The 25,299-nt window shown below is 37.7% G+C and overlaps 4 protein-coding genes across 4 annotated transcripts in view; 2 read left to right on the forward strand and 2 right to left on the reverse strand.

Moving 5' to 3' along the window:
- The window catches only part of stag1a (STAG1 cohesin complex component a), a 64,587-nt gene extending 62,456 nt beyond the window's left edge, over positions 1 to 2,131 (forward strand). Inside the window, exon 34 of the mRNA XM_016486168.1 lies at positions 1,040 to 2,131. Coding sequence (XP_016341654.1) covers positions 1,040 to 1,063 — 24 coding nt within the window. The 3' untranslated portion in view covers positions 1,064 to 2,131. The remainder of the gene's footprint in view (positions 1 to 1,039) is intronic.
- LOC107688488 (propionyl-CoA carboxylase beta chain, mitochondrial-like) lies at positions 2,111 to 11,218 on the reverse strand. Its single transcript, XM_016486169.1, has 15 exons — positions 10,968 to 11,218; positions 10,754 to 10,873; positions 10,321 to 10,389; positions 10,165 to 10,221; positions 9,934 to 10,047; positions 5,733 to 5,843; positions 5,520 to 5,628; positions 5,261 to 5,381; positions 5,074 to 5,155; positions 4,862 to 4,985; positions 4,415 to 4,522; positions 4,187 to 4,287; positions 4,003 to 4,101; positions 2,542 to 2,641; positions 2,111 to 2,399 (listed from the first exon to the last, which is right to left on the reverse strand). The coding sequence occupies exons 1-15, from the start codon at positions 11,199 to 11,201 to the stop codon at positions 2,278 to 2,280; spliced, it is 1,671 nt and encodes a 556-aa protein (XP_016341655.1). The 5' UTR covers positions 11,202 to 11,218; the 3' UTR covers positions 2,111 to 2,277.
- Positions 11,219 to 11,736: 518 nt separating this feature from the next.
- Positions 11,737 to 16,832, forward strand: LOC107688489 (E3 ubiquitin-protein ligase MSL2-like). The gene is made up of 2 exons (XM_016486170.1): positions 11,737 to 12,689; positions 13,828 to 16,832. Exons 1-2 carry the CDS (start codon positions 12,548 to 12,550, stop codon positions 15,303 to 15,305), a joined length of 1,620 nt encoding a protein of 539 aa, XP_016341656.1. The 5' UTR covers positions 11,737 to 12,547; the 3' UTR covers positions 15,306 to 16,832.
- A 536-nt stretch (positions 16,833 to 17,368) lies between these two features.
- LOC107688490 (neutral cholesterol ester hydrolase 1-like) lies at positions 17,369 to 21,021 on the reverse strand. Its single transcript, XM_016486172.1, has 5 exons — positions 20,855 to 21,021; positions 20,048 to 20,273; positions 19,839 to 19,908; positions 19,584 to 19,755; positions 17,369 to 18,555 (listed from the first exon to the last, which is right to left on the reverse strand). Exons 1-5 carry the CDS (start codon positions 20,993 to 20,995, stop codon positions 17,938 to 17,940), a joined length of 1,227 nt encoding a protein of 408 aa, XP_016341658.1. The 5' UTR covers positions 20,996 to 21,021; the 3' UTR covers positions 17,369 to 17,937.
- Positions 21,022 to 25,299: the final 4,278 nt, after the last annotated feature.

A 25,299-nucleotide genomic window follows, 5' to 3' on the forward strand; every position in this document is an offset into this window, starting at 1 on the left:
TTCAGTCATCTTATAAAAAGTGAGCCATCCTACTTTTAAAATCACTTGCTATGACAACTAATAAAAAGTTTAGTATCACGAAATTCTTGCACAACTTAAAAAAAAAAAAAAAAAACATTATTGAAAGAAAAATTGGATGTTTCATATGATAATAAAATAAATTATTACACGATTATGGTCTCCGGTCTGAAAAATGTGATTTGGCATTTCTTTTATATTTACACAGTTTACTAATGCTGCTCAAATGTGCCATTAATGTACTGACACAAAAATATATAGTGTATTTTATACAAATATAACTGATGTAAATGACAAAAACTAAGTTTAAGGCTGATGTCTATTTATTTTCACAGAAGCAAAGCAGCAGATGTTATAAATAAAAACAGTTAACAATGTTATTGAATAGAATACATTAAAACCGTTATTGCATGACATAGGCCTACAGTCGGAGATGCGTTTATGCATTTTTTTTTCTTCTATTTTACGCATTAGTAGTAAATCAAGACTTCGCAAGTTCTCTTGTAAAATAAAATAATTAAAAAAAAAAAACATGGAATAAACTGTGTACAGAAAGCGAATAGGCCTAAAGAACTCTCAACATTAGGCTACTAAAAAGGTCAGTTTAATCTCGCAAAAACTCCCGATAATAAAAAATCTGACTATAGTCACTGTACAATTAATCTCTTACACTGCATCTGTGTTTATGGTGAATTCGGTGCTTGAACGTACACCGCTTTTATTATTATTGCAGCTTAGATGTTTAAATAGCTGCAGTACTCTGACTTTGCCACAAGGAAATGTGTGTACGCCTGCTCAGACCCTGACGTGGCAGTAAGTACTTTTCCACGTCAAAGACCGATAAATATGAACGTTGCCGTGGTTTTTAGCATACGCACACTCTAAGATCAAATCTGTGCGTACGCACATTTTATAAATGAGGCCCCCTGGAGCTTTAATCAGAAATATCACAATTAGACATTTCCCCCAAATCATGCAGCCCTAATTATCAACAAATGATCACCTGTTATTTTTTCCCCAGGGTTTCACAATGCCCATGTTCTGAGGTGCCACAACAGATGGAAAAAGAGTTTGAAGTGATTAAAGGGCTGAAGAGACATTCATATAAGAGCGGAAGCACTGGTGTCCAGGTTCAGTGATTCTGGAGCAAACTCTCCACAAACCCTCAACCATCCTCTTTTATCAAACGCTTTTATTCATCCGGAGGTAATTTTAACAGATGCAGTCCAGTCATGTCACATATGGTGAATTTTTCTTTCGAACAAGTTCTTTGTCAGCTCATTAGAATCGCACTGGATGGGATTTACATTGTGGTACAAATTTATCATGTAAGCATGTACGGTCCTATATGTTCAAGATGTACATATTTGTGTTTATCCATCCTACTCTCTATATGCCCTGTACAGTTAGATTATGAAGTCGCTTTTACTATCAGGTCAATGAATGGATTCTTCCCACCAACAAGCATCATACATGTTGGTCAATCTTCAATCAATCTAAATCTACATATAAAACACTCAGTGGTCATAATTATGGTAAATGATGAAGGAAGGTGGGAAACGTTTGGTCAGTGTTAAAAATGCAGTTAATATTGTCAGAAAGCCAAAAATCTCTGTGACAGTTGTCCTGAAGGAGCATTACACTACATATTGTGTATTTTGGCTTGCAGAAGCATTTGAATGGTCAGTATTTTATTTCCAGTAGATTTAGTTCTAATGAGGTGAGGTTTATTTGTGCGGAACGTCTATACGGCAATGTTTTCGTCAGTTGCTCTTGTCCGGGTGAAACCGCAGAGGCTGCTGTGCCGTGTGTCGAGTCAGGCCCGTTTAAGTGCTTTATAGTCCTGTGCTATCAAAAAGTGAAATGTTATACTGTCAACAACATGAGTTTCCCATGATCATCATTATTATTCCCCACCCTGAGCCCTGGTTAGTTTTGCTAGTGTACCTGTAAATTGTACATTTTCAATATATAATGGTTTTCTTTTGTACAACCTAGAAATGATGTACCACTTTCCCTTTTAATGGAAAACTGTTCTAAAACTTTTCTTCAGTGAACTCACTTTTTCAGAAAAAAAAAATTAAATATGTAATCATGAACCGTGGGAGTGTTTTATTGATTTGAGAATGTTGAAATAGTGGTGTAATGCATATGAGTGGGAATAAGGCACAACGAACCATGTGGAAAAACATGCCATTCTCTCCAGTCTAACCACAGATATTGTCATAAAATGCTATAAAATTAGTGTTGAGATGAGATTTATAAGGGAATGTTGGCATGTTTTTTCCAGGGGTTGGTCTGTTTCTTGCTGGCGAGCACCTCAAGGTCTCTACAGATCCTCTTGCGTGTGGTCGAGGGCTGAATGATGTCATCCACAAAGCCTGTGAAATACATGAATTATTATTTAGCAATAATACACAAATAGCAGCAGAAGCGAGCACACTTGTACCGCAAGCACAGTTTGGGATAAACATGTTGAGCAAGCGCTGTGAAGATGAATGTGTTTTGTGTCTGGTGATGCACCTCTGACAGCAGCAGGGAAGGGATTGGCAAACTTCTCCACATATTCAGCTTCAGCCTCGGCTTGATTCTCCTTCCCTCTGAAGATGATTTGAACAGCACCCTTAAAAAATTTAAATATGTATTACTATATAGCACATTTCAGAAATATTATAGGGTTTCACACTTTCAATTTCCATGATTTGTCCAGCTATTGTGAACACTGGATGAATTATTTTTGTTTAAAATCATAAATTATTAAAAATATATTCTGTTCAAAGGTTAAGATTTGTTTTTGAAAACAGCCTCTCACCAAGGCTACAAAATATATGATTAAAAACAGTAATGTTTTGAAATATTATTACAATTTCAAATAACTGTTTTCTATAATATATTTTATAATGTAATTTATTCCTATGGTGTCAAGAGCTGAGTTTTCAGCTTTGAAAATTATCCTTCAGAAATCATTGCAATATGGTACTATGTTTGGTATTCAACAAACATTTCTTATTATTAACTATGAATGTTGAAAACCGCTTTTGCTGCTTGATACTGTATTTTTGTGGAAACTGATACACTACATTACTTGTTGATCAAAAGTGACAGTAAATGTCATTTGTTACAAAAGATATTTTTCAAATGTACTTTCAAGCAAACCTGGAAAAAATGATCCAGGTGTACACAAAATTGCAAAAAGCAGCACAACCGTTTTCAACATGGATTATAATAAATGTTTCTTGAGCACCAAATCAGCACATTAGAATGATTTCTGAAGGATCATGTGATAGTAATGATGCTGAAAATTCAGCTTTGCCATCACAACACAAAAATATTACTTTTTTTAATATATTCATACAGATAAAGAACAGTAATGTTGTAAAATTTAATGTTAAACGGTAATTAAAATTAATACAATTTTAATATTACCATTTTTAAATAAATGTAGCCTTGGTGATGATCTTAATGACTCCAAATTTGTGTGTGTGTGTGTGTGTGTGTGTATTTATACGTTAAAATATAAAATATAAGGCTAATTCATCACTGGAAAATCAATGTGCATCATTGTTGCTTTAGTGTCACTATTGGACACCCAGCAGAAATATTTATAGTTTGTACTTTAAACAGTCAACATGTGATATGATCCGGTGCTATCCAAACTCTAAGTCAGCAGCACCTGTTACTCAACTCCAGTGTAGAAATGAAACGAGTAGAAGGACATTCTCAAGCAGCATAATCACCAACGAGAGCCAAGCATAGTGATCATTGCTGCAGTGTAAGTGTATATCAGCAGCAGCACTGGATTAAAGCTAGTGTGCAGGAGCTCTCTGAACACTCTCACGACTGCTCCTTGCAGTCTCGTGGTTACAGGGACTCTTTTATTAGGGACTGCTGGAACAAATTAATTTATATGGGATGGGACCAATTTTGATATCTATATTTATTTAGCCATGTCACTAGATTCAGCCCATTTTTCTTTAGGTTTACCTTTGCACCCATCACTGCAACCTCAGCACTTGGCCAGGCATAGTTGACGTCTCCTCTCAGATGTTTAGAACTCATCACATCATAAGCACCTCCGTAAGCCTGGAGACAGAACATACATTATTCAGCATACAAGACCGTTAGAACCATCCACACACACACACATACTCATCATTCTGCCTCCTACCTTCCTGGTGATGACAGTAATTTTTGGAACGGTGGCCTCTGCAAAAGCATAGAGCAGTTTGGCTCCGTGTCTGATGATGCCTCCGTACTCCTGAGCTGTGCCTGTGGAAACAGAGTGTTCTCTCCGTGTCTTATTTAAAAAGGAAACACGTGCTGGTAATTCAGGATAAAATTAATTAGAAAAAAACCCAGCAAAGTTAAGGTTAGGATAACGAAAGTTTCTAGACACCTGGCAGGAATCCAGGCACATCCACAAATGTGATGATGGGAATGTTGAAGGCGTCACAGAAACGAACAAAGCGAGCCCCTTTAACAGATGAATTTATGTCCAAACAGCCTGAAAACACAAGGAAAATTACATCAAAAATTAAAAACTACTGTGAAATGTAATGAAATTTTATATATAATATCCATTACCATTTAGGTTGGGGTAAAAACTTTTTTTAATGTTACTGAAAGAAGTCTCTTATGCTTAGTGCACTATTAAATACAATAGAAATAAATACAGTAAAGCTTACTGTAATACAATACTGTAGCACTTACTAGGAAAAAAAATTATAAGTCTTTACTGTCACTTTTGATACATTTAATGTGTCTTTGCTGAATAAAACTATTAAAACAACAATGCTTAATAACCTCAAACTTATGATTATATAATATAATATAAATCACCCACCAGATGCCACTTTAGGCTGGTTTCCCACTATGCCTACTGTCCGACCATTCATCCTGGCAAATCCCACCACAATATTTTTGGCGTAGTTGGGCATAATCTCGAAGAATTCTCTCTCATCTACTATCTGTAAGAGTGAGATGACAATCATAAGAACTGTGTGATGAGTTTTTACCTGACTATCTGAATCATTTGTTCTCTAAAGATGTACATACACCATGAACAATGTCCAGCATGTCATAGGCTTTTGTGCTTTCAAAAGGAACAATAGTGTCCAAACCAGGAACCAGCCGGTCACTGAGAAAAAATAAATTGACATGATTCCTCATGACTGAAAACACTAGCCAAGATAATTTGACTGATAAAGAAAAACAAATAATTGTACAAATGTGTGTTTCTCACCGAGGATCATGGCACTCAGTGACCGGAGCTGGATCTTTGTTGCTCAGTGGGAGAAAGTTAAAAAAGTCTCGCAAGTTCAGAAGGGCATCAATGTCATTCTCAAAGGCCCGATGAGCAACACCTAAAGGAAAACAAAATCTCTTTATATTACTGGTGAGCCAAGGAAATATTCAGTCAGATTAGAGAACAAAATTTTAAATTCCAAACATTGTCACAAAACACATTCAGATGTAAGCATAGGCTTAATAAACAGACCCACCGGACACAGTGGTATGGGTTTTTGCTCCACCCAGCTCCTCCTGGGTAACATCCTCATTTGTTACAGACTTTACCACATCTGGGCCTGTGATAAACAGATAGGAGGTGTCCTGCAAACACAGGCCATTTCATGAAAAACCAGTGTGCCATCTGGGAACAAGTAACCTAAATTTAATTCAATATGTATTTATACTCTTAACTTGTATTTTCGTACCTTCACCATAAAAGTGAAGTCTGTCAGAGCAGGCGAGTACACGGCACCACCTGCACACGGGCCCATGATGAGAGAGATCTGAGGAACTACACCTGAGGCCATCACATTCCGCTGAAGAACAAATCCCATTGTCCAGAGTTAGTCCTGGATTATATACACTACCAGTCAAAAGTTTTTGAACAGTAAGGTTTTTAGTGTTTTTAAAGAATTCTCTTCTGCTCACCAAGCCTGCATTTATGTGATCCAAAATATAGCAAAAACAGTAATATTGTGAAATATGTTTTACTATTTAAAATAACTGCTTAGTGCTTTCTATTTGAATATATTTTAAAATGCAATTTATTCCTGTGATCAAAGCTAAATTTTCAGCATAATTACTGCATTCTTCAGTGTCACATGATCCAGAAATCATTCTAATATGCTGATTTGCTGTTCAAGAAACATTTCTTATTTTTATTATTATCAATATTTAAAACAGTTGAGTACATTTTCAGGATTCTTTGATGAATAGAAAGATCCAAAGATCAGCATTTATCTGAAATAAAAAGCTAAGATAAGGATAATCTTTATTTGTCCCCGAAAGGAAATTTGTCTTGGGCAAAGTGCTACAGTGTTGTTCTGAACAGACAAAAACAATAAATAAAACAGATAAAAAAAAAATACAAATAAACACAACAACAACAATATACAAGTATAAAATGCAAAATACATACAGTGCAAAACACAATAAAGTGCTAATATGCTATATGGGCATTGTTTTTGGTAAAATTCAGCATTTTTATCGAGGCAGGAACAAATGAAAGCTTCAGTCTATTGGTTTTACACATTGGCATTCTTAGTCTCTTTCCCGATGGTAATGACTGGTATTCGCTGAAAAGAGGATGTTTGGAATCAGTACGGATACTTATTGCTCTTCTCATCACTGCCTGTTCATATAAAGTCTGTATGGGCTCATATTGTTTTATTCCTATGATTTTCATAGCGGTTTTGTGAATATGAGCCAGTGTGTTTTTCAGTTGAACAGACAAGTTTCCAAACCAGACTGTAATTCCGTAGCGAATAAGACTTTCAAGCGTGGCTTGGTAAAAAACAAGCAAGATATTGCTACCCACCCCATACAGTCTCAGCCTTCTTAAAAAATAAAGCCTCTGTTGTAGTCGTGTGCACAGACTGTCAATGTGTGTCTTCCAACAAAGAACATTGTCCATATAAAACCCCAGGTATCTGTAAGATGTCACTTGCTGTATCACTGTGTCTTTAATGATCACAGGCTTGTGTTCAGATACACTTCTTGGGTCAAGGACCATTTCTTGTGTCTTATTTACATTTAGCACAAGACAGTTCTTGTCACACCACTGAATGAAAGTATCTATTTCACTGTGGTAGGATGATAGGTCCATATCTTTGTGTAAGAGACTCAAAATGACAGTGTCATCAGCATATTTCATAATATAATTATTAATATATGTGCTCCTGCAGTCATTCGTGTATAAAGCAAAAAGCACAGGCGATGAAACACAACCTTGTGGCACTCCTGTGCTACTATATCTGACCTCAGAAAGTGTCCCATTGACCCTAACCTGCTGAGTTCTGTTACTTAAAAAAGAATAAAACCATTTGATTAAACACAGAGCTTCCACAGAGCTGACACCCATGCCATACAGCTTCTCTAAAAGCAAATGTGTCAGCACTGTATTAAATGCTGAACTAAAATCAACAAATAAAATACGAGCATAGGCTTTAGTGTTCTCAAGATGCTTAGACACAAGATAAACAATGCTAAGAACAGCATACTCAGGACTCCTGTTCTGCCTATAGGCAAACTGACAGGTGTCTAATAGTGGCTCTACTTCTTTTCCCAGCAATGAGATTACAAATTTCTCAAAACACTTCATGACATTTGAAGTCAAAGCCACAGGACGAAGATCATTATTTGCTCTAGCACCAGGTTTTTTAGGAATTGGTGTCTGTCGCGCACAAACAAAACCAAAACACAAAATAAAGTCCAGGCCTGGTCCTCTCTCGTCTTTCACTGTCGTCACTCCTCCTTTTTATCCTTCCGAGGCTCCTCCGTGGGACTCGAGACCGGTGAGTGGTGCAGGTGTCGCTCATTATCAATTACTCCACCGGCCTCGCTCCGTTCCCACGGCTCTCGGCCCCGCCCCACTCGTCACAGTGTCATGTATGACTTTTTCCATATAATGGAATTATACACTATTCCATTCAAAAGCTTGGAGTCAGTATGTTTTTTGGGAAAGAAATTAATACTTTTATTTAGCAAGGATGCATTAAATTTATCAAAAGTGATGAAAAAGACATTTAGAATGTTACACTTGCTGTATCACTGTGTCTTTAATGATCATAGGCTTGTGTTCAGATACACTTCTTGGGTCAAGGACCATTTCTTGTGTCTTATTTACATTTAGCACAAGACAGTTCTTGTCACACCACTGAATGAAAGTATCTATTTCACTGTGGTAGGATGATAGGTCCATATCTTTGTGTAAGAGACTCAAAATGACAGTGTCATCAGCATATTTCATAATATAATTATTAATATATGTGCTCCTGCAGTCATTCGTGTATAAAGCAAAAAGCACAGGCGATGAAACACAACCTTGTGGCACTCCTGTGCTACTATATCTGACCTCAGAAAGTGTCCCATTGACCCTAACCTGCTGAGTTCTGTTACTTAAAAAAGAATAAAACCATTTGATTAAAAGGGTACTGACACTCATGCCATACAGCTTCTCTAAAAGCAAATGTGTCTGCACTGTATTAAATGCTGAACTAAAATCAACAAATAAAATACGAGCATAGGCTTTAGTGTTCTCAAGATGCTTAGACACAAGATGAACAATGCTAAGAACAGCATCCTCAGTACTCCTGTTCTGCCTATAGGCAAACTGACAGGTGTCTAATAGTGGCTCTACTTCTTTTCCCAGCAATGAGATTACAAATTTCTCAAAACACTTCATGACATTTGAAGTCAAAGCCACAGGACGAAGATCATTATTTGCTCTAGCACCAGGTTTTTTAGGAATTGGTGTCTGTCGCGCACAAACAAAACCAAAACACAAAATAAAGTCCAGGCCTGGTCCTCTCTCGTCTTTCACTGTCGTCACTCCTCCTTTTTATCCTTCCGAGGCTCCTCCGTGGGACTCGAGACCGGTGAGTGGTGCAGGTGTCGCTCATTATCAATTACTCCACCGGCCTCGCTCCGTTCCCACGGCTCTCGGCCCCGCCCCACTCGTCACAGTGTCATGTATGACTTTTTCCATATAATGGAATTATACACTATTCCATTCAAAAGCTTGGAGTCAGTATGTTTTTTGGGAAAGAAATTAATACTTTTATTTAGCAAGGATGCATTAAATTTATCAAAAGTGATGAAAAAGACATTTAGAATGTTACAAAAGATTTCTATTTCAGATAAATGCTGTTCTTCAGAACTTTCTATTCATCAAAGAAATCTGAAAAAATTCTACTCGGGTGTTTTCAATAATAATAATAATAATAGTTTTTTGAGCAGCAAATCAGAATATTAGAATGATTTCTGAAGGATCATGTGACTGGAGTAATGATGCTAAAAATTCAGCAATCACAGGAATAAATTACATTTTAAAATATATTAAACAGAAAACATTTATTTTAAGTAGTAAAATAATTTCTAAATTGTACTGTTTTTGCTGTACTTTGGATCAAATAAATGCAGGCTTGGTGAGCAGAAGAAAGAAGGCTTCTTTAAAAACATTACAAATCTTACTGTTCAAAAACTTTTGACTGGTAGCGTACACTACCATTCAAATGTTTGGGGTCAGTAAGATCTTTTTTTTATTTTAAAGAAATTAATACTTTTAAAGACATTTTTGGTTACAAAATATTTCTGTTTCAAATAAATGTTGTTCTTTTGAATTTTCTATTCATCAAATAATAAAAAAAACACGGTTTCCACAAAAAAAATATTCTATATGCAGCACTACAGTTTTCAGGTTTGCCATCACAGTAATAAATTGCAATTGAAAATATCCTTTAAATATTTTAATTGTAATATTATTTAACTATATTACTGTACTTTTGATCACATAAATTCAGGCTTGGTGAGGGACTTAGAAAAACTTTTAATTAAAAAAACAACCCCAAACTTTTGTTTGGAAGTGTATATATCAAATGTATAGCGGTGTTAAATCATTCAGTTTACCAAGAAAATGTCAGCATATCCTGCGAGGGACTCGACGCCTTCCTGAATGCGGGCTCCACCGGAGTCATTGAGACCAATTACTGGAGCTCCCACCATCATTGCCTGGTCCATGATCTAGGAATTCAATTGCAGAAGTTTTGTGAGAAATCTCACTATTTGACAGCATCATGCCTGTGTTTTAAACAAAATTACTTTAGTCAGGTCCAAAAAACACTCAGCAACCAACCTCACCTTGCAGACCTTCTGAGCGTGAGCTCCTGATAAACTGCCTCCAAACACTGTGAAGTCCTGACAACAGAAGAGCATTTCACTCATGAAAGCCTAACGGAGATATTAAAATAAAACATTTAATTACCGCAAACCAACATTCGAAAACTAGTATCATACCTGGCTGAAAACATACACCAGTCTGCCATTGATCCTTCCCTGTCCGGTCACTACACTGTCTCCTGGGTACTGAACACACAGGTGCATTTAAAAGACACATGCAATTTTACAAAATTAGTGACTGATTAGGCCCCACTCTGTAAGTTCGCCCCCTAGTGGGCCCCAGTCTCCTGGTTAAGAATTAATTGCTTAAAAAAATATTTGCTTAACTAGATGTTTTTTAACCTTTGAAACTCTCTTTGTCAAACTTTGCTTCTATGCAAACGTCCTTTTCATAGATGGACCTAGAAAATGCAATAGACGATGTTGCATCTGCACCCATTCGAGAGCAAGGCATTTAACGGTATTATTTCTTAACTCATGATATCCAAATGGAAATGTTTCTGTATTCAGTTATGTAGATTCTTTGAGCTGAGAGGCGGAGGTTTCATACCTTATTATGATCTGCTTCCATGCCAAAGTCAGAACAGCGATGCTCCACAAACATGTCATACTCCACAAACGAGTCGGGGTCCAGCAGGAGCTCCAGTCTCTCGCGCGCTGTCAGTTTACCCTGCGCCCAGGATTTCAGAGCTCTTCTCAGACTGTTGTGCTTCACTCATGTCATGTTAGCTGCATTCATTCTCCAGAAAGTTGTCTGAACTTACCCTTTTGTGCTGCGCAGCTATCCTCAGCTGTCCTCCTCCTGTAAGCGCTGCCTTTCGTTTCTTCTCGATTCTCTCCTGCACTGACAGATGGCTGACCGAATAGCATCTTGCATTTTGCAGAACTTTCGACTGGGTAAGTACCCCAGTGTACGGAATCTGACCTACACTTTTAAAAGAACATTTCAGCCCGTGTAATAGTCCTAGGCTACTTCGCATTAACGTGTAGGTCGCCATCACTGCTACACTGAGGGCACGGGATTCTATGGGAAAACTTGACGCTGTCTTCAGCCAATCACAAACGAGCGCCTACTTTTTACAGCCAATCACTACTCGGTTAGCGAAGCGGGCGTGAGTGAGTGATCCAATCACCGAAGAGATGTGTGTAGTTAAGCGAATTTGATAGATGTAGTCCATACTAATGTCAACCATGATAAACTACAGTTCCCAACAGTTAGTAAGTATACACACAGACACACACACACACACACACACACACACACACACACATATATCTTTTTAGTCTTTTGAGTCGTCACAATAATTTAAATACAAACATAGTGAGAGACGTAAAAGCAGAACAGACATCGACAGCATAATTAGCTAGATGTTTTTTATTGATTATTATTACAAAATGTTATGTAATTTAACGAGAGAAAGTAATTATTTATCTCAAGAGTGTAGCCTAGATGCAGCACAGAGCCTCTGCTCGCAGTAGCGTGTGGTCAATACAGTCAGACACTAGGGGGCAGTAATCACTGGAGGCCGCGTGTAATTCCAGGCGCTCTTTTACGCTTGTTTGGTATTGTTCCTCAGGATGCAAAATTTAACAGAGGAATAATAAGCAACGAAACTGGCTCTCAGCATAGGCTAATGTATGTAAATATTTTGTAGCGTAGCGAATTCAGTTGAACGCTACATAAACATATCACTCAAATGGGAGTTTGTCGCAGTAGTTGAGGAGATAAAAGCGCTCTTATTCAACAACACGAAGAAAAGTGCAGACAATATTAGCTAGCTAGCGAACTAGCAACCAGGCGAATTGTGATTTGTTCAGTTTAACTTTAAAAAACAACCGCTATGGTGGACTATTTCAAGATTTTTACTTTTTTTTGCGTGTTTGTGGATCGTTTATACACAGAGCTCGCGCCACCGACAGTAACGTTAATGTTACAGCTCGAGGCCTGTTGTGTCTCTCACTAAAATGCTGTTTATCGTTCAGTCCTTCGTGTCTGTGCGCTTTATGACAAAAGCTCTTTCTACTGAGGCATTTGGGATCTGACGCATGGAAAGCAGACTCTAGCCTGTGTTACATCGCCTACACCAGCTTATTATCACCGGACTGACCGTCTGGAGGATCTTCTCAATATCCAGCAAAGCTTTGACATGTTAACAAGCAGACGACTCAAAGCCGCTCATCTGCTTGCGAGTCATGTCAAATTACACTCTTTGTTTGAGGCGTTGGGTGAAGCCTGGTTGATTGTGTTCTCACAGTTATTGTGTATTGGGGGTCTGAGCAAGACTCGCTGTCAGTAGCCGATCAGCCCGCTTCTCTCGTCCTGCCGTTGACTGATCTCACTGAGATGAACCCGGTGAACGCCACCGCGCTGTACGTATCAGCGTGCCGCTCTCTTCTGCAGTGCGATCCGAAGGACCCGGACACATACGGAGGGCTGTTTAACGTCCTGCCTTTCTTTAGAGACTCCCTATCCTGCTTGGTGTGCGGTAAGTGCTTTTATGTACCAGAGGCCGTGCTATGTTTAGAATATAGTCACACGATATAATTTGCGTTAATATAATAAGCAACACGCTTATATGTTCTCAGTACAGCACAGCCTCGAGTGTCTTATTGCTTTTATTACTTCGTAATAAAATATTGAGCACAGTTTTTCATTTAAACGTAATTGCCGTCCAACGATTAATCGTGTTTAATCCAAAAATAAGCATCCAAAATAAAAGTTTTTGTTTACATAATATATGTGTTGTGTATATTTATTATGTATATATAAATGCACACACATGCATTTATATATTTAAATATATATAAATACGTTGTTTATATATTAATTGTTTATATGTAATATACATTTATGAATATAAATATATGCATGTAATTATTTTAAAGATATATACTGTATGTGTGTACTGTATACTGTACACAGCACACACATATAATATGTAAACAAAAAACTTTATTTTAGATGCGATTAATCGCGACGAATCGTTTGACAGCACTAGTTGCTACACAACATCAACAAAACGATCTTCGCTTTGCAGTGATATGGCGAAACACTGTATCAACTAGGGCTGCACGATTAATCGCATGCGATATTTAATGCGCCAGCATTCAGGACCGGTACTATGCTACAACAGTGCCTGCCCACTTTTCAGCAGCTTTGGTCCTGCAAGTATTTTTCCGTACCGATTTTTAACAAATCTTAGTTTGAGTTATGAATCAAACCAACAAGCAGCTACAACATTTGGTTTGAAGAAAAGATTATTTGAAAATCGGACTACAATCCCATGAAGCATTGATATAACTGATATAGTGATTAAATAAAAACGATGGAAAAATATAAAACTGATTTAGAGATGATTATATATTAAGAAACTGTTTTTTAAATAGTCATATTATGCATACAAATATATTAAGACGTTTGAGAGCATAGGGATAGTAGCACCCAGTATGTCTGTTTTTAATGGTTTATAAGTTGTTAATAATTTTTTCTATGGAGAAAATTAATAGGATTTTTTTTTTACTTCCAAAACTTGACTGTTGCACTCTATAGAGTTAAATATTCTAAGATGTTATTTAGCTATGCATAAATGCTTTAAATTAATCTATTGTTTACTTTTTATGTAGGGAATTTGCTTCAGGATCCAGTTGCACCAAAAAATTCCTCCTGCCAGCACTATGTTTGCAAGGGTTGTAAAGGCAAGAAAATGTTATTGAAACCATCGTGCAGCTGGTGTAAAGACTATGAGCAATTTGAGGAGAATAAACAGCTCCAGATTCTGATCGACTGCTACAGGAATCTCTGCGAGTGTGTCTCGGTGTGCGTCACAACAGAGCAGAGTGCCTCGGGGGTCAAGGGTTACCCTGAGGTCATGAAGATGCTGGAGGAGGTGTTGGGGGTGAGTCAGGAACAAGAAGACCTCAGTCCTGTCAAAGACACTTTGGATGTTCCTAATCTCAAAACAGAGACGGACTCCTCACAAAACTCTACTGATGTCAATTTGACTGACTCGGACAAACCCTCTAAGCAGATCCCAGCTGAACTAGAGACCCCTGAGCCTGTCACTGCTGACAGACCTCAGAAATCTGACTCAGAACTACACATGGGTACTTGCACTGTTAACATAAAGTGCAAAGTTAGTCAAGAGACAAGCTCCGAATCGGTGCAACCCAGTGTGGAGAGCACAAGCGTCCAGGAGGACCTTAAACCTGACATTACGAGCAAGGAGGTGTGGGGACAGACTAAATCAACACCCGAGCCGTGTCAGAACTCATTACAGTCCCAAACCAGCGGCGCCCTTGCGCCAGGACACCCACCACAACCTCAGACAGGCCTAACGTGCCTCGTCACAGCCCACAGAAAAGTGCGCCCGAGCCGAAAGCGCTCTCGCTCTGAAAGCGACAGCGAGATGCTCCAACCTCTGCCCATCACCAGCCTCATCCAGGGTCCATCGGTAGCAGCCACAGCTCCGCCAAAAACCGCATTTGAACCCAAAGCGCCCTCCCCACCTGCTGCCGTGCTCACTAACGGAGGCGTTTTGAAGGTTAATAAGGCTGTGCTGGATTCAACTAAAAATATCCAGATAAACACAGACCTAGGTAATAAGAAAGTTCAGGTGAAGTCTAAAGTGGCCGTCCCAAAGGCAAAGGCCAAGGTGAGGGACAGGCTGCTGTCAGCTAGCGTTTTAGCAGGACAACCAGGACAGCCCCCTAAAGTCGTATACAAAAAGACGCAAGAGAAAAAAGGATGCAAGTGTGGACGAGCCACTCAGAATCCAAGTGTTCTTACCTGCAGAGGTCAAAGATGCCCCTGCTACTCCAACCGTAAGGCCTGTTTGGACTGCATCTGCAGGGGCTGCCAGAACTCATACATGGCCAACGGGGAGAAGAAGCTGGAGGCTTTCGCCGTACCCGAAAAAGCCCTGGAGCAAACCAGACTCACTCTCGGAATCAACCTCACCAGTATTTCTGTCAGAAACGCTGGCACGAACACTGCAGGAGTTCTCAGTCTGTCCGCAGGCTCCCCGATGGCCTCTTTCCTCACGTCCAGCGCAGACGAGGACCAGAGTTTTGAAGATGCTCTCGAGATGCATTTCGACTGTTGATAGCTGTCCTGCTACTGATCTCTCTCTCTCTCAGCCATGATCAATTCCCGGTTTATGTCGAACAGAAATTGTTTGCCAAAACTCTTGTCTGTAGTTTTCATGTCCAACCTCTCCCATCACACACAAACACACACTGCTGTAATGGAAAGTTACTGTGAAGCTGAGTGTTATGGCATATTTTGTTTTTATTTTGAAGGAACTGTTCGCTTTGTGTGGCTGTTTTATTCACAATGAACTTAGGATCTGATAAATGACTGTTGTTTTTCTTTAAAATATTCAATGACCCAAACCTTAAAATGAGTTTTGCAGGTATTTGTGTGATACGTTTGTTGGGTAACACGTATAGCTCATTATAAGCTGTCCCAAAGCAGTGATTAATGTGTTTACATTCTGTGGTGAAATTGGTTTTTCAAATTTATTTTTAAATATATATGAATATATTGCTTCTAAACATTCATCGAAGGTCAAATTATATACAGCTATCTGTAATGCCTGTTTAACGTCAGATAAAATCACAATTTACTAATGGTGGAAAATGTAGCACTTAGTCCTTAGTTAATGGGTTTTAGACACCTGTCCTGGTTGCTATAGTGGTCACTTCCTGCGTCACCTCTTGGGTGTCCGGCCAGGATATTGAGTTATTCTATTATTATTGTTTAAATAGGTGGAATAGGTTCCTTATTTTTCTAAATGGAAAATAGTGCCGTGTCACTTTTTATTTGTCGTGTGCCAGCTTGGAAAGAAAGACATTTCAATTCCATGTTTGTCGGCGGTTTTGTAAGGATGATGAAGCACAAATATGTCACAAAAGCTATGTTTCTCCAACTTTGAAAGTTACTGATTCATTATATCCTCACTATTGTTCATTGTTAGTTCAGACTGAGCTGACTGTTTCATCAGTCCAGTATCTACAAAGATTTCTCAAACAAGTGAATGTAAGAGTGTTCAGTGTGTTTCCTGAGAATGTATTCATGGCAGCGATATTTTTAAAGCAATATGAGAATCAAAATGTTAGATCTTATAAACCCTTTCCCCATACAAAGTCATCATATTTGTTTTGATGCAAACTGTAAACAAATATTTCAAGATGTTATGTTCTTTGAACGTTTGCCTGAGCACCTTTTAGCACCCATTCATGCCTCTTTACTCCTGATTAGTTGTGTTGTGATGCCTGTTCTAGGGACCAAAACTAGAAATATGTGTTGAGAAAGGTCAGTGAACTTGTTTACTGTTACACTGCGCGTTTCATGTCTTATGTAATGAAGCAGGGTAGACAGTGTGCTTCATCCATATCCTTAAATATGCTTGAAAACTCTTTATCAGTAGGGCTTTGACCAAATATTGAAAAATCTTCTAGTTAAGTCTTGGATCTTAGTGGGATATTGCGTTGTATTTTCAAATCGTATAGTTTGGTAGCGTTGTTTTATTCCTCTCTTTGCTTTTCAGTGGTCATTACTTGAACTCAGATTTCAGTTTCTTGATTTTTGAATTACTGGAGAACCTCTTATTATTGCTGGTTTATTCACTGCCACAATGAAATAATGAAAATAGCAGAAAGCAACAAAAAATAAATTATAGTTTTTTATTTCTTGTTTTTCAAAACAGTGTGTTGCGTCATGTGTTGTGTGTGTGTTTTGTATAATACAGCGCAAATATGATTAATAAGACCTTTCATATTCAGGCTTAACCGCTAGAGGGCAACAGTGTTACACCATATTAATAGCTGTTCTGTACTTCTCATTCAAACATCAAAATGCAAATATTTGGCTTTAAAGACAATTTCATAATTTAAATGGGAATGATTAGCCTACAGCTATTAATCTTACAATTGCTGAAAAGTTGATCGTTCTTGCACCACAATATGCATTTTGATATTTGATTTTTTGATCATATATCATTTTGATATATGAATGTAGGACCTTAATTATCCAAAAGAAACGGAACTTATTTGCTTCCAACTTTTGTCATAAAACACTCTATTGTGTTTATGAAAGGAACATAAAACAGTCAATCTAAAGGCTGTTGTTTTAAGTGTTCAAAAGTGTGAGAAGATTTGAAATGCCAAAAAATTTATAGTTTTTTTCTAGAATAACTAGGCCGAGTTTTTTTTTTTTTTTTTACTTTTATTGCAGCTTCAATACATGTTCCAACTTTATTCACAGTAGGAGTATGATCAAATTCATTTCAGGTCTTTGGAGTGAAAGTCTAACACAATTGAAATGCATGGTGATATGAGTTCTGTTTTTTGTTAATGCAGTAGGTGTTAGTAACGACAAGCACAAAAACAACTTTAGCATCATTTGAATCGACAAGAATCTTACAATCACTTTAACTGCTGAATATAACGTGTGCATATACTTGTGTATGTTAATGGAGTCTGAACCCAGTATCAGTTCAAGAGAAATTCCTTTGTGGTTCTTCTAATTCCTCATTTGGTTCTTAGTAAATTAGTTTTTAAAAATACACATAAATGTGTTAGTCATTATTTGAAATCCATAATACAGTTCTTTTAAAATAGCAGAACATCAAATACTTCATTTCTTCACTCAATGTACGATATAAATCCTCGGTTGTGTTGCAAAAGATTGCATCACAATGTGTGAAATCCCTAATAGACACATTTGAAATATAACTACAAATGTTCGTCAAGCCAAGCGATATAATTGTGCACTGCCCTTATTCCTACAGAGAAGTAGCAGGGCCAGAAAGCAAAGCTCACACAGCCATGAAAACCATCTTCGTAATGTTCGTTAGTGACAGAGACCCCTGCCAGTTCCAGCCTGCTGGCATACATCATCCCATCATCCCTCAAAACATCATGCTCACCGGTCATAATGTAAGCACGCGGCACCATACGCAAAACCTTGTCCTCTGCCAGTAACGGAGCAGCTCTGGCATCCAGTAACGCTGGTATATCCTTTACGATACCTGGAGAGCCTATCACTGGAAACACAGGCTTATAATTTTTTATCAGTCGTTTGGGGAGGAGAGTGGTCCAGTCCAGCTTTGAATGGATCAAGGACATCAGGTTTTGGTCTTGGGCTGTGTGGTTGTTTATCATAAGGGAGTGCACAAGGTCAAGGTCGGCACCTAGGTACTCCAACCAGAAACGGGCCATTAGCCTACGATACAGGATGGGAACATTGTGGTTCTGCTGATAGGAAGCTGTGTTGAAGTCTAGCGCCTGAAGCACTGGGTAAACCAAGACCTGCAGTTTGAATTTCACAGTAGTAGTGTTGTCTATTCCAATCTAGTGAGAGAGAAAAAAAATGTTGATTAACATAACCACATCTCACTAACTACATTTTAAGACTAGGTTCAGGTTCCAACAGTTCAAGGTTCATGCAAAAACTATATAATATTTTAATCTTATAATATTTGTTAAAAACTGTATAAATATTTTATATGTAGCCCATTTCCACCACAAAAGACAAAAGAAAAAAACATTATTTGGTAAATCATAAAATCATAAAATGTCCAAATTAAGAACTATAGTAATAATTATGGCATAAAAGGTCAATTATGAGATACTATGTTGAAATTATGAGATAAAAGGTTGAAATTGACCCAAAAAAAAGGCAATTATGAGATAAAAAGTTACAATCATGACAAAAAGTCTAAATTATTAGATATAAAGTCTAATCATGACATGAAGTCGAAATTATGAGTTACTAGGTCAATTATGAGATAAGGTTGACATTATGAGATATTGACATGTAATAAAAATTACATGTAATTTGACTTTTTATCTCATAATTGTAACAAATTTATGTTAAGACTTTCAATGCATAGTGATTAAGTTCTGAATAAATCTTTGCTTTGAGTTGGATCTGTCTAATAAATCTAAATACCGATTTTTTCACTGATCTATTTTTTAATGATCATGTCACAGTGGTTAACAGAATGAATCATTTTCTACGCAAAGCTGTCTTATGGCTTTGGATGCCATGGAATAAAGCACACAAACATTGAGTACTGTTATGATATTTGAGGTGTTTTTGCAGATTTTGAAGCTTAAAGCTCCAGTCCCTATTCATTGTATTTGCATGAAGAGAGTGTACAGAACTATTCTTTAAACTTCCTTTTGTGTTCCACAAAAGAAATACAATTATACAGGTTTGAAACAACATGAGGGTGAGTAAATCTCGACAGAATTATCATTTTTAGGAGAACCATCTCTTTAACAAAATATGACCTTAAAAGACACATGTGATGAAAGGATATTACAATATTACATCATAAGGAATCAAGTAATTGAGTAATAAAGCAGAAGTGTACCCGCTGAGCCACTGCGGCGGCCAGGTTTCCTCCAGCACTGTCTCCACACACTGCTACTCGCTCTGGATCGACCGAATACTTCTCCAGCACTTCTGGCCTCAGGAACTGCTTAGCGGCCCTCACACACTCGTCATACTGCACTGGGAAGTGCACATCAGGAGCCATGCGATAACTGCACAAAATCAACCCTCAGCAAGACTGATCAAAACCACAGATGAATTTTCTCTTCCCATTCGAATAAAAGTATATACTCACTCCACAGTCACAACCACTGCATCCAGATCAGCTGCCATCTGTCTGCAGAGACTGTCATATGACCCCAACTCTGATGGCAGATAAAGCAGTCACATGAAAACACAACTCACGCATAATCCCGTGAATGCAACAACAGGACAGAGAGAGTCCTGCTACCTGATTCGTTACGAAACGTATATAATGATTCATAAGGAAACTCTTGGACATACTTGGAGTGCCCAAGGCCCATCCACCTCCATGAATGAACATAACTGCTCTCCTCAGCTTTCCGTCCTGTCCAGGAGGCTGGTATACACGTACATGGACTCCATCAAACAGGATATCTTCAATCTGGATCTCTTGGTTTGTGATCGGCACCAGACTCTCAAAATTGACAATGGCAGAGTTGATAATGTGGACTCTATGGCTCAAACCCAGTGAGTGAGCAACATCTCCCTACAAAACAACAGGGTCAGTAATCAGTGAACTAACCGTTCCCCTCATTATGGTTTTGAAACGCAGTTTGCATGATATTTTTTGGTACATTCACAAGGAGAACAAATGTCAAGGCATTGAAAAAGAGAGAAAAGTTCATGAAGACAGTGAATAGGGAACATTTCATCCTGCCCTTGGGTATTATCTATTGTGTTGCCAAGTTGGACAAAGTTCATCCGAACAGGCAAATCAAGGTCATTCTTTAACACATCTCTTCAAAAACAGATGGTCCTCTATTAATAGCTAATAATGGATGTTGTCTGTCAGGTTTTATGTTGTTTTTTCAATGTAATTTTATTAGCTCTGGTCAGATTTTATGTACTAAATGTAACAATAAGTTAAGTTTCACTTAAGTTTAATGACAAATCAAAAATAAACCTTTATTATTGTTATTTTGATTTTGTTAGAAAGACATATGACCTCCAAGTTAGGAAACATAGCCATGCTATTTCAGTTTAGAATAGAATATAAAAGCTTTCCAGCCAATCAAAATCATCCTTTTTTCAATTCACCTGGTGTACTGTTTACAGTGTGCTACTTACCATCATCACAACTCCCCGGAACGTGGCATCCAACACCATCAGTTTCCATGGTTCTGAGATTGTCCTAGGCAATGGGATGTAGATGTAAAAGGCAACAGCTATTGCTAATAACAAGGTAATTCCGCCAAGCAACTTCATCATGAAGTGATGTCTCTCCTCTTTTCTCTCTGCAGCTATTAAGGGTTAGACAATATGTCATTGGGCAATTCTACAAAGATTTTTTTTTAAGTTACTGTTACTTCCTGTGAATTGTCTTATAGCATTATGGGAAATGTAGTCTTTATTCATTGTACAGAATCACTGCAAACTGTGCTTACAAAGACAATAGTGTAAGTGTAATACCTTTTTTAATTCACATTCATTCTCACTTAATGAGGTATGATGAGCAAAGAATTTAGTCAGAATCTGCAATTTATATAATTTCATCCTCCAATACAAACTTTGTATTTTTTAAAAGATCAGAAATCTTGTTTAGACCACATTTTTTATGTAAATGTGTGTAATATGATCTTTTTCAGTGATATTAGGTGTTGATTAGTTTTACTCCTTGACCTCAACAGTCATGTCAGATGTACACCACTAGGGGTCATTGTTGTTGTGAGTAAAACCCTCATATGACCACTTACTGTACATCTGAGGATTATAGAACATTTGTTCGGTTAGACATTTAATATGAACAAATATTAATTAACATTAAAACACTGCTGTGAGAAGTCCCGGTCTCACGCAGTACACGTAGCAGGGTGTTTTATAAGATAAATAAATAGAAAAGAAGTAGATAAAATAGAAATAGGATAGAGTGCTATTGTTTAGGGTCAAGTGTAGATGGATGAGATGTGTCTTTAATATGATCAGATCGAGTTGGAGGGAACAGTTAAGGTAAAAGTCAGTAAAGCTGCATTTCATTACAGCTGACGAAATGGATTGTGTCACAAAAATTACATATTTAGCATATGCCAAGTGAGTAAGGTCTGTGTTGAGCTGAAAACCAGACAGGTTCTAATGGTAGGTTTGAAGTTTACCATAATCTCTCCTCACCACAGTCCATGCATGCAGTGCATGTGCGCTGAGCTCTTCTGTCCAAACCATCCCTAGAAGTTCAGGATTTTTGTTACTTCTGTGCAGTGATTACTGTAATTGGAAAAAGACTGTGGCTAGCTCAGCAAGGACTGCCAAGTCAGGGGAAAAGAGCAGCAAGCTAGGGTTTGTGCCATACACTGGGCTCTTTGGTCTTCACAACTGTTGTTTCTGCATTATCTATCATCCCTCCCCTCTTATTATGAGACAGTTGAGGCTTGCAACTGTTTGCTTTTGTTAAACGACTTTGGTCAGAGTAGAATTGGAAATATCTGCTGAAAAGACGTCAAGGATGGAGTGACGTTGAACCAAAGAACCCATTTCAAACTAAACTCAAAAAAGTTCTAAGTAATCTACAGATAGCACTGCTATAACTTTATGAGACTAATTTTCTTCAGGATAGCTAGCATATGGCTAGCACTGAAAGTAGATTACTGCTAGCCTGTGGCCCAAATAGCCATAATAAATCAAACATTTTCTAAATGAAACCATCTGTGGTGCGAAAATAATTCTAACAAGACCAAAAGTATTATGACTATAGGATTATAGGAGGTTTTAAAGGACTAAAAAGCAGAATGATGCTAAACACATGCTCTCTGGGTTTCAATGGCTCTCACACCACATACTATCGGAAACAAACACTGCTATCCTTCTTTCTCAGAGACATTGTGTCATTTCAGTTATCATTCCTAAATCAGATGTCTAAAGAAAATCAGATTGGTTTAAACTCAAAGGATCAGTGTGCTTACCTCCAACCTCTCAAACACAAAATATCATGAGAAAATTCAGCTGTTACACCTGGACCTATTTCGTGTTTGAGGCCATCTCACTACTAATCTTCGCTTTTGAAATGACATTTAAGAGACGTCATATCCCCCACAAATGATCATGGGAGTCACTTCTCTGAAGGTGTGGACACATACCAATGACTAACATGAGGTTTACCCTGCTAGAAAAACCAGGTTAAAGTGGTCAAGCTGGTTTTGACCATGGAAACTGGTTAGACCAAGGGGTCTTGTTAGCTTTGCAAAAACCCTACCTGCCTTAAACAGGCTGAGCTTGGCTACACCTTGGTTATACCAGCTAATTATAATAAATAACAAACTAGAAGTGAAAATGTGCAGTCGAATGTGCACTATTTCTACCTGACCCAATCCTAAAAACGGGTTTTGGTGACATATAACTGACATTTTCATATTGATTACAGTGGTTTCCAAAAATCTTAAACCTGAAAAACATGATGTAAAATCAATAAGAAATATTCCAGATTAAGATTTTAAGGCCACTGAGAAGTTGTGACATTGATCATGTGACTCTGTACAGGCGGTCAGATGTTTGTTCTTTTATGAAAGCTCAAGATGCTCTTTGGATCATCTCAAATCATGCAGAAGAACATAATCAGAGTTCATGTAGCACAAGTGCTGCTGTCAATAAAGCAAAAACCAAATACTGAGACATTCTGAAATAAATTGTTCAGTTTAACTTTTCACTAAAATTATGCTGATAATACAATCTGTAATGGAAAACCAGATTTTCAATTAAAATGATTACTAGTATTCAAAGACGTTTGGAACCCACTGTATTTTTTGAGTTCTGTATTAGCCATTTGTTCATTTTTTTATATTTTTAGGTTACCTGACAACAGTTTTTGTTTTAGTACAGATGAAGATGAACTGGATGTTTTATGTCCCCAGTTCATGCCATTCCTGTCCTGTTCTCAGACAGGGTTGCAGGGTTCTCGCTGGTCAGAGGTACAACAAGGGGACAGTGACCCTTTCTGGCTCTTCTTTGGCTCCAAAATATGCTCAGTGTTGACAGGTTGACTGATCTGAATCTTGTGTTGTAGAGACGCAGCAGAATTTGAGAGGCTAGTGTCAGGATCGCATAGATGGAATGAGGAGACATGACCTCTTGATACACAGATATCTATATAGATATTTAAGTTATTGATAAGATTCAATTTAATAAACAACTTTCCACAAATTAAATCACATCCAGAGGTTTGGAAATGATAAGTTAAAGCTTGGCAACTTGCATTTTTATTTTATTTATTACTTTTATTTTCTCACCAAAAATCCCCAAATTAAAAACAAATTTGTTTTATTTTTAAAATACCTGCTGGATCTCAATACACTGATGTATCATAAAAATTGAAAGGGTGTTACACCCTTTTAGGGAGCAACACACCCCATATCACATCAATGGAAAGAAACAACTGTAAAAAGACTCACACTTGCTTTATAAGCTTCGATAATGGATATTGGCAAAGCCATGGAAGGCAAATCCAGGGAAACACCCATGAGAAGAGATGTGAGACAACTAGAGAAAAAAGCTCCCATAATTCCCTTCACATGGTGTTACTTGGATCAGTAACACTTGGCCCTCCGAACAGCTTGTTGAAAAAACAGGAGGCTTATTTCCCCATATGGGGCATCCTTTATACACCCTGAACGAGAGACTCAGATTGTGTTTTACTCACAATGACATCATCTTTTCTCATGTTCCTCTGGGCTGGAGTTGCACTGCTGGCCCCAATCAGCAGAGAAACATCGGCCAACCTTCATTCACTGCAGCTCCATCTGAGAGAAGAGAGAGGAGAGATGAAGTCACAGAAAGTCCTTAAAAGTCAAAAGACTCCTTTGTCCAGGCCCTTACTGTGCTAATCCAAAGCAGAGCGACTTTAATGAGTTTTTGAGATTAAAGTTCTTTGATACCCCTATCGGCAGCTTTGACTGAGAGTCACCGAGCTCTCGTGTCCCAAGGGAAATGAAATTTAGAATCTGAGCTCAGATGATTACTCCTTTAGGCCCCACCACTGTTTAAAGAAACAATTGACCCCCAAAATTAAAATTCTGTCATCGTTTACTTACTCCATGTCATTGCAAACCTGTATGACTTTCTTTCTTCTGTGAAAATCCAAACAAGATGTTTAGCAGGATGTCTGAGCTGCTCTCTTATTAAAGTGATGATTGGGGACCAGCTGTCAAACTCCAAAAAGGTCAACATAAGCAATGTGGAGAAGGTTACTTTGGAAATGTAATAGGTTACAGATTACAAGTTACCCTATAAATGTAATAAGCAGTGTAACTATTTCAATTACTTTATTAAAGTAATGTAACTAATTACATTTGATTACTTTTTGTTTACTTTTCTAAATTTAAAGCTGACAGGGTTAACCTTACAGTAGTACTCAACACTGATTACTATCAGACATTCAAAATCCTCCATCACTTGAATTAAGATTATAATAATTTAATTTTATAGCACAACCACCACAAAATCAGACTTTAACACCTGTTTTTACTTTGAGATCGTTTCGAGGTTAAATACAGATTTAAAATCATAAAAAGATATAGTTTAATAGCTAT

Source organism: Sinocyclocheilus anshuiensis, unplaced genomic scaffold (genome assembly GCF_001515605.1).
Source record: "Sinocyclocheilus anshuiensis isolate Anshui unplaced genomic scaffold, SAMN03320099.WGS_v1.1 scaffold329, whole genome shotgun sequence".
NCBI lineage: Eukaryota > Metazoa > Chordata > Actinopteri > Cypriniformes > Cyprinidae > Sinocyclocheilus > Sinocyclocheilus anshuiensis.